General features: G+C 42.6%; 1 protein-coding gene across 1 annotated transcript in view; it reads left to right on the top strand.

Annotated features, from left to right (window-relative positions):
• cfap65 (cilia and flagella associated protein 65) overlaps positions 1-12,291 on the top strand; it is a 150,030-nt gene that overhangs the window by 77,258 nt on the left and 60,481 nt on the right. Inside the window, 2 exon segments of the mRNA XM_060827726.1 lie at positions 1,605-1,781; positions 4,847-4,913. Coding sequence (XP_060683709.1) covers positions 1,605-1,781; positions 4,847-4,913 — 244 coding nt within the window.

Genomic DNA, 12,291 nt, shown 5'->3' on the forward strand with positions numbered 1-12,291 from the left:
ACATTGGATTGGGGGTGGGGGGGAATGTGCTAGTGGTGACATTCCTGTCATTTGCTGCCCTTGTACTCCTTAGTGGTAGAGTAGTTGAATGTAGTTGGCGAGTCTCTAAATTGGGAGTAAGTGAGGACTGCAGATGCTGGAGATCAGAGCTGAAAAATGTGTTGCTGGAAAAGTGCAGCAGTTCAGGCATCATCCAAGGAGCAGGAGAATCTTCCTGAAGAAGGGCTTATGCCCGAAACATCGATTCTCCTGATCCTTGGATGCTGCCTGACCTGCTGTGCCTTTCCAGCAACACATTTTTCAGCTCCGTCTCTAAATTGTCCAGCTTTCAAAGAAATGAAGAAATAAATTGTGCGGTGAGCCCCATCCTTAACAGTATTTTACTGATAGATTCTGCCAAATCTTGAATGTATGGTTGTGTATAAACTCATTTCAATTTCATACCAGTTTCTCTTAGATATTTTAGTGAATAGGAAGGGAGGAGATGCCTCAGGACATCAATGTTAAATTGCCTTAAAATATTTGGGATGGATTTCAGGCAACTTTCTTTTTGGAGATTTATTGACCCTTTTCCAAGGATTGCCAGGCAACATACTATGGGTAGTTTCACTATAGGCCCTCCCAGGCAAATTCCTTCAAGTAGAAAAATATTTCAAGTACATGCAAGATAAAGTGATAGTTATCTTTACATAGCTAAGTGTTCAAAACGGTTAGGTGTTTTAATAAGAGTAGATGAGGAGAAACTATTTCCACTGCTATGAAGGGTATGTAGGTTAGTCTGATTTTAGAGTAGGATAAAAGACTGACACAACATCGAAGGCCGAAGGGCCTCTACTGTGCTGTACTATTCTATGTTCTAAGGGTCGGTAACTAAAGAATACAATGGCGGAATGACCAGGGAGGAGATAAGAACTTATTTTTGCAGCATATTTTCTACCCTGGAATGCCTGAAAGGAAATGGAAAGCAGACTCAATAATAGCTTTCAAAAGATAGGAGATTACTTACTTTACTTTTTTTTAAACTTACATACAGTGTGGAAACAGGCCCTTCGGCCTAATAAGCCCACACCGACCCTCCGAAGAGCAACCCACCCAGACCCATTCCCCTACATTTACCCCTTCACCTAACACTATGGACAATTTAGCATAGCTTGCACATTTAGCATAGCCTGCACATTTTTGGACTCTGGGACGAAACCGGAGCACCCGGAGGAAACCCACGCAGACACGGAGAATGTGCAAACACCCCACAGACAGTTGCCTGAGACGGTGATTGAACCTGGGTCTCTGGCGCTGTGAGGCAGCAGTGCTAACCACTGTGCCACCGTGCCGCCCTTTCAGATAATTGGGCAATTATCTGAAAAGGAAATATTTGCAGGGCTGTGGGAAAAATACTAATTGGTGGGGAGAGACAGACTACTTGGATATGATTTTCAAAGATGTTACGCAAGCCTCATCGGCTGAATGGCCCTCTTCTGTGCCTATGATTCTCTATGATCAGGATGGGCAGCTCAAGATTGTGAGTACGTTTTGCATTTAAACGCTGAATTTAAACCTGGAGGACACTTACATATTTTTCCCCTTCCTCCTGTTACTTTATCAAGGGCTTTCCTGTTTCCAAAAGACCAACAACTGGACTTGGAATACTGGGCTGAGACCGGAGAATTCAACCCTACTGACCTGCACGAGATGAGGATTGATGATAATCGGCTCTTCACTGTGGAACCAAAATCTGGGTGCTTGCTTCCTGGACAGCGAGAAACTATTCAACTAACTTACAGGTATTAAGGCTAGAGATGGGATGGGGGAACATATGTGTATTTGCTTCCTTTCATGCCTGGAAAACATTATTGTGATTTGTACTCCCAATCTGAGGCAAGAATTTAGCATGTCTGTGCAGTTTTACTGGAGGTAGGGCTCCAAATTAACTTTCAAGTAAATGGAGCTCTTTAAGATGTTCAGGCCATTTGAACTAGTGTAATCTACAAAGAGGCAATGCATTTTAATAATATGATTTTAACAGTGGTCTATCAGATAGAAAAGTCATGATAAGTTACTTGTTGCAAAAATGTCTCCAATCAATGTATATGTACAATATACATTCAATCTTCAGTATTAGGAGCCTCACTATCAGCTGCTTGCACTCTCGGCTTTGGGATTGTCTTCCCAAACGCCTGTACCTTCCTCTCCTCAATTAAGATGATCCATAAAACTTGCCTCTTGAACCAACTCATTCTTATTTCTCATTGTATGACCTGGTCACCTTTTGCTAGATAATTGTTTCTGTGAAGATCCTTGGAAGATTAAAGGAGCAACATAAGCATAAGTTCTTGTTAATATCAGACTGTTGTATCAAAGTGTTACACCAGGTCAGGAGCTGCATGTGTTTTTAAAAAATTAATGATTTTACCCAAGAGCTTCAGTGAATCCTTTTCCTTAAACTTGTATTCCTCCAACTGCACACTGAGGATGAGTGGAAATGGCTAATGTCACTGCATGTAAGGAGCAATATAGATATGAGAATATCCTAGATATCAACACAAAGGAACAGCAGGGATGTACTTGAGGGCAATAGCCATATATGACATTATCTTATAATAAGTTCACATAAAGACCGTTGGGGTAATTTACAATAATCTGTATAAATGCAATAATTATATTCAAAATGCAGTGGGCAGAATGATGGCTCAGTGGTTAGCACAGACCCATGTTTGATTCCTTGAGCAACTGTCTGTGGAGTTTGCATGTTCTCCCCAGGTCTGTGTGGGTTTCCTCTGGGTGCTCTGGTTTTCTCTTACAGCCCAAAGATGTGCAGATTAGGTGGATTGGTCATGCTAAAATGGCCATAGTTTCCAGAGATGTGCAGGGTAGGGTGGGTTAGCCATGGAAAATGCAGGGTTACAGGGATAGAGTAGAGGGGTGGGTCTGGGTGGGCTGCTGTTCAGAGGGTCAGTGTGGCCTGGTTGGGGTAGGAATTCTATGAAATAATGAACTGTTAACCTAAATTTGTGCTGTACAAAGGCTATAACTCTGGATGAAATATATTGACTATTAATGTTAAGTTGAACAAAAGAGTAAGAGTGAAAATCTGGAAACTAACCTTCATTTCTAGGCACTCTCTGAAGTTTAAAGCTTTATTCTGATCTGAGATGAATATCATGCCTTACCAAAATAGAGTTTTTTGAGGAAGTGCTGAAAATGTGTTGCTGGAAAAGCGCAGCAGGTCAGGCAGCATCCAAGGAACAGGAGATTCGACGTTTCGGGCATAAGCCCTTCTTCAGGAATCCTGAAGAAGGGCTTATGCCCGAAACATCGAATCTCCTGTTCCTTGGATGCTGCCTGACCTGCTGCGCTTTTCCAGCAACACATTTTCAGCTCTGATCTCCAGCATCTGCAGACCTCACTTTCTCCTCTTTGAGGAAGTGACCAAGTTGTTAGATGAAGGAAAGGCTGTTGATGTCATACACAAGGACTTTAGTAGGGCGTTTGATAAAATTACCCTTTGTAGACAAATGGAGAAAGTGAAGTCACGTGGTGTGCAGGGTGTTCTAGCTGGTTGGATAAAGAACTGGTTGAACAACGGGAGACAGAGCGTAGTAGTTGAAGGGAGTTTCTCGAAATGGAGAAAAGTGACCAGTGGTGTTCCACAGGGGTCAGTGATGGGGCCACTGTTGTTTGTAATATACATGGACGATCTAGAAGAGGGCACTATTGGTATGATCAGCAAGTTTGCAGATGACACGAATATTGGTGGAGTAGCAGAAAGCATTAGGGACTGTCAGAGAATACAGGAGGATATAGATAGACTGGAGAGTTGGGCAGAAAAGTGGCAGATGGTTTTCAATCCAGACAAATGTGAGGTGATGCATTTAGGCAAGTCAAATTCTAGAGCGAATTATACAATGGATGGAAGAGCCTTGGGAAAGGTTGATGGGCAGAGAGATCTGGGAATGCAGGCCCATTGTACCCTGATGGTGGCTGCACAGGTGGATAGAGTGGTCAAGAAGGCATATAGTATGGTTGCCTTCATTGGACGGAGTATTGAGTAGAAGAGTTGGCAAGTCATGTTAAAATTGTACAGAGCATTGGTTCGGCCACATTTAGAATACTGTGTACAGTTCTGGTCGCCACATTACCAAAAGGATGTGGATGCTTTGGAGAGGGTGCAGAGAACGTTTACGAGGATGTTGCCTTATATGGAAGGTGCTAGCTATGAAGAGAGGTTGAGTAGGTTAGGTTTATTTTCACCAGAGAAAAAGGAGATTGAGGGCGGACTTGATTGAGGTTTACAAAATCATGAAGGGTAGACAGGGTGGATAGAGACAAGCTTTTTCCCAGGGTGAAGGATTCAATAACAAGAGGTCATGCTTTCAAGGTGAGAGGTGAAAAGTTTAAGGGGATACACGCGGCAAGTACTTCACACAGAGGGTGGTAGGCGTTTGGAAACGTTGCTAGCAGAGGTGGTAGAGACAGGCACAGTGCACTTTGGATGCTGCCTGAACTGCTGTGCTCTTCCAGCACCACTAATCCAGAATCTGGTTTCCAGCATTTGCAGTCATTGTTTTTACCTACGGTAGATTCATTTCAGATGCGTCTGGACAGATGCATGAGTAGGTGGGGAGTAGAGGGATACAAATGCTTAGGAATTGACCGACAGGTTTAGATAGTACTTTTGGATTGGCTCAGGCTTGGAGAGCTGAAGGGCTTGTTCCTCGGCTGTAAATTTTCTTTGTTCTTTCTTCGTTTTGTTTAAACTTACACATTTAAGTATCAACAACAGGTGTTTGATGTCTGGTTTGAAATAGTGATGAGAAGAACTTGTACTTTAATTGTTCACTCTTCTCAGGCATGAATATACTGGCACTGATCGGATCCCTGTAGTGCTGAAACTTTCACACGGTCGTGAAATTTTGGTAAGGAACAATTTGTGTTACCCAGAGAACATTTCATTTTAATTGAATGAGACGAACTATACAACTGGAAAAGTTTTCAAAATACATCAGATATGAGGTAAGATTGTCCAAATACTGCCCACTGCTGAGGGCTATTGGAACAAATAGTTGCCCCTCAACAGTTCCAGGAATAGCCAAGCTTGTTATAATTACAGAAGCCAAGGAGTGACATTCATATCAAGGGTCTATTCCTTAACCAGTGGGGGAAATCCCAAACTACAGACATGTGTTTATAATTTGCAATCTTAGAAGTGCTTTAACTGAAAGATTTGTATTCATATTACCAATGGCCAATTTATATCATGCTGTGGAGGATTTGGGACGGCACAGTGGCTCAGTGGTTACCACTGCTGCCTCACAGCACCAGGGTCCCAGGTTCCCAGGCGACTGACTGTGTGGAGTTTGCACATTCTCCCCGTGTCTGCGTGGGTTTCCTCCGGGTGCTCCGGTTTCCTTCCACAGTCCAAAGATGTGCAGGTCAGGTGAATTGGCCATGCTAAATTGCCCATTGTGTTAGGTGCAAGTGGGAAATGGGACTGGGTGGGTTACTCTTCGGAGGGTCAGTGTGGACTTATTGGGCCAAAGGGCCTGTTTCCACACTGCAGGTAATCTTATCTAATCTGTGATGTTCTGTAATTTCTCCTCCATGTTTTTACAAGGCATGTATTCTCTTTATAATCCAACTTGGTGACTCAAGACTTTGGGATGAGAGACTTGTTTTCTGTGTAGCTTTTGCCTAAAGTAGAAGAATGTCTGGTTGAGAATGTTAAAGTTATGTGCACGCTCTTGTTGTTTCCTGATTTTTTAAAATCTCATTTGCTCTATAGGTGTTTGCTTCAGTTATGATCCAGTTGGTGGTAGTACTGGACAAGTCAGATCCCAGAGTGAGACCTGACTTTTTTTGTTTATAGTGGCAGTCAGTCACTGAATATATTCACAAGAGGCTGCCAATATATTCTTAACAAACAAACATTAAATATTTTTGTACAAAGGAAATACACAAACTATGTTACACTATATAAGAGCTATAGACACTGGTCTCATGGAATCATACAGGACAGAAGAGGTTCTTTGACCCATTGATTCCACACTGACAAAAACACTATTCTAAGTCTACACTAGCCCCACTTTCCAGCCCTTGGCCCATTGCCTTGAATGTTATGACACTTCAAGTGCTCATCCAAGTACTTTTTTAAAGGTTGTGAGGTTTCCCACTTCATCTACACTCCTTGCGGTGCATTCCAGATTCCTACCAGTGTGTGGGTGAGAAATGTTTTCCACAAATCTCCCGTAAACCACCTGCCTTTCATATAAGAAATGTGCCCCTTGTCCTTGACCCATTTTACTAAGGGGAACAGTTGCTTTCTATCCACCCTCTCCATGCCCCTCACAGTCTCATCTCTGGTCCCCTCTCTGTTTTCTTTAGAGCAGAGAAGACTATGTAAATGTATCTAGCTTCTTTTTATAGCACATATTAAGAGGAAAGATTCAACCTTCTTGCCCCAAAAACAGCCTTACAAACACTTAAAAGTCATTAAAATGCGTAGAATGTAGGAGTAGCAGTCAGCCATTCCAATCCATCGAATCTGTTCCACGATTCAATGTCATGACTGATTCGATAATCCTCAACTCCACTTTCCTGCCTTTTCTACACAACCCCTGATTCTCTGACTAACTAAAAATCTGACTACCTCAGCTTTGTATATACTCAACAACCCAGCATCTACAGCCCTCAGCAGTAAGAAATTCTACAGAGTCATTACTTTCTGGGAAAATAAATTCCTCCTCATCTTTGTCCTGAATGGGCGACCATTATTTTGAGATCGTGCCCTGTAGTTCTAGACTTTCCCATAAGGGGAAACAACCTCTCTGCATTCACTCTGTCAAGTCCAAAAATAATCTTGTATGTTTCACTCCCACTCTCAGAACAAATCTAAAATGGAACTTAGGCCGCATCATCCCCCTTCTCAATACACAAAATAAAAATTAGAAATTCAGTTTAAAAATATATATTTTTATCGTCATAGCTACAGTGTCATACAGCATGGAAACAGACCCTTCAGTTGAACCAGTCCATGTCAAACATAATCCCAAACTAAACTAGTCCAACCTGCCTGCTCTTGGCCCATATCCCTCCAACCTTTTCTATTCATTTACTTATCTAAGTATCTTTTAAATGTTATAACTGTGCCTGTATCCACCACTTCCTCAGGAAGTTCATTCCACACATGAATTACCCTGTGTGGAAAAGAATTTGCCTCCCTCAAGTCTTTTTAAATCTCTCTCCTCTCACCTTAAAAATATGCCCTCTAGGGTTGAAATCCCCCATCCTAGGGAAAAGACACCAATATCTGTACCTCTCATTATTTTATAAACCTCTTTAAGGTCCCCTCTGAACCTCCTATGCTCCAGTGAAAAATGTTCCAGCTTATTGAATCTTTCTTTATAACTCAAATCTTCATTACCTGGCAACATTCTGGTAAATGTGTTCTGAATCCTCTCAAGCTTAATAATATTATTCCTGTAACAGGGTAAGCAGAGCTGGATACGTTACTCCAGAAGTGACCTCAACAATGTCCTGTACAACCTCAACATGAGTTCCCAATTCCTATACTGAGCAATGAAGGCAAGCGTGCTAAATGCCTTTTTAACTACCCTGTCTATATTTGACGAAACTTCAAAGAATTATGTACCTGAACCTCTAGGTCCCTCTGTTCTACAACACTACACAAGTCTTCCACTTCAAGCCCAAGCTGTCAAATAGTGATAGCATATTATGAACTTCCATCATGCTTCACTTTGGCCAAAACGGTTCATGCTGTTTGTTCCTTTTAAATAATGGATTCACTTACATTGGCTTCCAAAGTGCTTTCTTGTTCAAGTCCTGATAAAATACTGTGCCCTGGCTGATAGTTATTCCTCAGTCAACAAAATGAGTTAAAACAGAAGTGCTGGAAAATACTCAATAGGTCTGACATCTTTGGAGAGAAATAAAGTTAATATTTTGAATTGAATTCAAGTCCATATTTTGACTTTCAGTTCTGATTGGTTTTATGTTGATGAAAGTTCAGGAGGGATTCAAAGAAGAAGGGGAAATTCTGAGATAGAGTGGAGGGTGATGAAATGGCAAGATGTCAGGAAACAAAAGGCAAAGGGACTGGTAGTAGTTGAATTGAATTGAATTGATTGTCCCGTGTACCGAGGCACAGTGAAAAGCTTTGCCTTGTGAACAATACAGGCAGATCACAGAGTTAAGTAGCACAGATAGTAAATAATAGGTAAACAGCGGCAAAACCCAAAATACAACTACAGGTGAATGTTAAGAGTTTGTGAGTCCATTCGGTATTCTAACTACAGTGGGGTAAAAACTGTTACGATACCGGCTGGTGTGTGTGTCCAGGCTTCTGTACTTTCTCCCCAATGGTAGAGATTGTAGAAAAACATTGCCAGGGTGGGATGGATCTTTGAGAATGCTGGCGGCCTTTCCTTGACAGCCGGCCTGGTAGATGGATGGGAGGTTGGCCTTTGTGATTGTCTGGGCCGAGTTCACCACTCTCTGTAACTGTCTCCCATCTTGAATGGTACAGTTGCCACACTGTATGGTAGTGATACATCCATACAGAATGCTCTCCATGGTGCACTTATAAAAATTTGCAAGGGTATTCACTGTCACGCCAAATTTCCCCAGCTGCCCGAGGAAGAAGAGACATTGTTGGGCCTTTGTAACCAGTGCATCCACATGAAGAGTCCAAGAAAGCTTGTTGTGGATGACCAGTCCCAGGAGCTTGACACTCTCCACTCGTTCCACCTCTGTGCTGTTAATGTGTAGGGGAGCATGAGTAACATCCCGCTGAAAGTCAATAATGAGTTCCTTGGTTTTGCCAGCATTGAGAGCTAGGTTGTTCTCAGTGCACCATTTTTCCAGGTCTTCTATCTCCGGTCTGTAGTCTGTTTAGTCGCCATCTGAGATTCGACCAACTATGGTGGTGTCATTAGTGAACTTGTAAATGGCAATAGTCTGGTATTTGGCGATGCAGTCATGGGTATACAGAGAATACAGTAGGGGGCTGAGTACGCACCCCTGCGGGTTCCAGTGTTGAGTGTTAGTGAGGATGAAATATTGTCTCCAATCATCACTGATTGTGGCCTGTGGGTCAGGAAACTGAGGATCCAGTTGCAGAGAGTGGGGCTTAGTCTGAGATCACTAAGTTAGTAATCAGTCTCGAGGGGATAATAGTGTTGAAGGCTGAACTGTAGTCAATGAGTAGGATTCGTACGTAGCTGTTCTTGGTGTCAAGGTGTTCCAGGGAGGAGTGAAGGGCAAGTGATATGGCATCTGACATGTTTCTATTGATCCAATAGCCAAATTGGAGTGGGTCGAGTAGTGGGGAGGCTGGAGCTGATTAATGCCATAACCAGCCTTTCAAAGCACTTCATGATAACTGAAGTTAGGGTCACTGGGCGGTAGTCATTGAGACATGCTGCATGACCCTTTGTAGGCACAGGGATGATGTTTGCCCTCTTGAAACAGCCAGGGACAGTGGCCTGCTGCAGGGAGAGGTTGAAGATGTCCAAGAAGACCTCTGCCAGTTGATCTGCGCATGCTCTGAGTGCACGGCCTGGTACTCCATCTGGTCCCATCGCTTTCCTTGGATTCACACGAAGGAAAACTGATCTGACCTCTGATGCAGTGACTGTTGGGATAGGTTTGTCAGAAATTGTCAGAATAGGTGTGACCTCTCCACCAAAAAGCTTAGAAGGCATTGAGACAATTTGGGAGTGATATGTCATCGTCTGCTATCTTGCACTGTCTCTTTTTAGAGCCTGTGATGTCATTCAGTCCTTGCCATAGTCGCCGGTTGTCTTAAAGGAAGAAGAAATTACTTGTCCAGAGCGTGAATGGCAGGATCATGAACAGCTGTGTTTGAAAACAAAAACATGATAAACAAGATTCAGACCAGCGCATAGCAACATTCGAGATGGAACTCATGGTCTGAAGTTGTTGAACTTATTGTTCAGTCCAGAAGCTATAAAGTGCTTAAACAGAACATTAAATGTTTCTTGAGCTTCCATTGAGCCTATCTGTATCATTGCGTTCCTGATGAAGAGCTTATGATTAAAATCTTGACTCTCCTGCTCCTCGGATATTGCCTGACTGGCTGTGTTTTTCCAGCACCACATTTTTTGACTCTGTACCACTGCAGTAGTCCACCGTCTGAAATTATAGTTTTTCAATCATTGGATGTGGGTGTTGCTGGCTGGACTAGAATTTATTGTCCATCCCTAAATACCTTTGAGAAGTTGATGGCGAGCTGCCTTTTCGAATCACAGTAGTCTGTTTGTACAGATGGACTCACAATGCAGTTCAGAAGGGAATCCAGTATTTTGACCTAGCAACACTAAAGGAACAGCGATATAGTTCGAAGTCAGGATTATGAATGGTTTGGAGCAGCAATCATCCAGTCTGAATTTGGTCTCTCCTATCACTAAAAAAGATTATCAATGTGTTATCGCATTTGTGGACTCTTGCTGTGCACAAATTGGCTGCTACGTTTCCTACATTACATGTGGTTACACTTCCAAAATACTTAGTTCCAAAGTATGTGGGAGTATTGCTTTATATATTCATTCATGGCAAATGGGCTGAGCTGGCTGGAGCAGCATTTATTTCCCATTTTCTAATTACACTTGTGAAGATGGCTGAAAACTGTCTTGTTGAGACACTGCAGCCATTAGGGAGGGAGCTCTGACAATGTGACCCAGTGACACTGAAGGAGTGGTAACATATGTCAAGGCAAGGATGGAGAGTGGTTTGGAGAGAGATTTACAAGCAGTGGTGTATCGATTACCCTATTCCTTTAGATGGTACTGGTCATGGATGTGGAAGGTGCTGTCTAAGAAGAGTTGGTGAATTTCTGCAGTGCAACTTGTAGATTGTACACACGGCTGCAATTGTGCGCCAGTGTGGGAGGGGAAAGTTGGCACCTCACCAATACACAGTAAGGCAGGCTGTTTAGTCCCCTGTGGTGTCAAGATTCTCGAGTGTTGTTGGAGCACTCATCCAGGCAACTAGAGAGTATTCCATCACAGTATTGACTTGATCCTTGCAGATTGTCAATGGGGTTTTGGAATCTGGAGGTAAGTTCCTTTCAGCGGGGCCTCCTAGTTCCTGACTGGCTCTTGTAGTTACGATTTGTATCTATGTACTTATGCGGTTAATGCGAAACTCCTTTTCACAGGACATTTGAAAGTTAACCATGTGGAGCCATTGGCCGTTCCAGTTCATTTTATGGTTAATGGTGACCACAGGAGATTGATAATAGGAAATGGTAATGCTATTGAACGCCAAGGGACAATGATTCGACTTTCATTGGAGGTGGTAATTGTCAAGCAGTATCTGAGTCATAGAGCTGTGTAGCATATAAACAGACCCTTTGGTCCAACTCGTCCATGCCAATCAGATAACCTAAAGAACAAATCCCATTTGCCAGCATTCGGCCCATATCCCTCTGAACTCTTGCTATTCACATACCCATCCAGATGCCTTTTAAATGTTGTAATTGTACCAGCCTCCACCACTTCCTCTGGCAGCTCATTCCATACACGCACCATCCTCTGTGTGAAAAAGCTGCCCCTTAAGTCACTTTTAAATCTCTTCCCTCTCACTTTAAGCCTCTCCCCTTTAGTTCTGGGTTGCTACCCTTGGCTACTCACCCTATCCATGCCCTTCATGAACCTCACTAAGGTCACTCCTCAGTCTCTAAGGAAAATAGTCTCAGCCTATTCAACCTCTCCCTCCAACCATGTCAATATCTTTGTAAATCTTTTCTGAACCCTTTCAAGTTTGTGGCAAATGGTGTTTAACAATGTAATCATCAGTAAACATCTTCAATTCTGACCTTAAGTTGAAAGGAAGGTCATTAATGAAGCAACTAAAAATGTTTGTGCCTATGACTTAGTATCAGTGAGCAAGCTATTCCTAAGCAAGTGCTGTTTTATAACGTTGCAGATTACCCCTCCTTCAGTTCATTTGATGAATTGAGCACAGACTGATGGGGTGGTAATTAGCCAGGTTTTTTGGCTTACATGACATATCTGTGCAATTTTCATTCAGCAATGTGAAAGGTTCTATATAAGTATAATTTGGAGATGCTGATGTTGTACTGGGGTGTATGATTTTAAAAATCATACAACACCAGGTTATAGTCCAACAAGTTTATTTGGAAGCACTTTCTTTCGGAGCGCTGCCCCTTCATCAGGTGGTTGTGACAGGAGGACCACCTGATGAAGGAGCAGTGTTCCGCATGGTAGTGCTTCCAAATAAACCTGATTTTTAACT

This window comes from Hemiscyllium ocellatum, chromosome 7 (assembly GCF_020745735.1).
Source record: "Hemiscyllium ocellatum isolate sHemOce1 chromosome 7, sHemOce1.pat.X.cur, whole genome shotgun sequence".
NCBI classification, from domain to species: Eukaryota; Metazoa; Chordata; class Chondrichthyes; order Orectolobiformes; family Hemiscylliidae; genus Hemiscyllium; species Hemiscyllium ocellatum.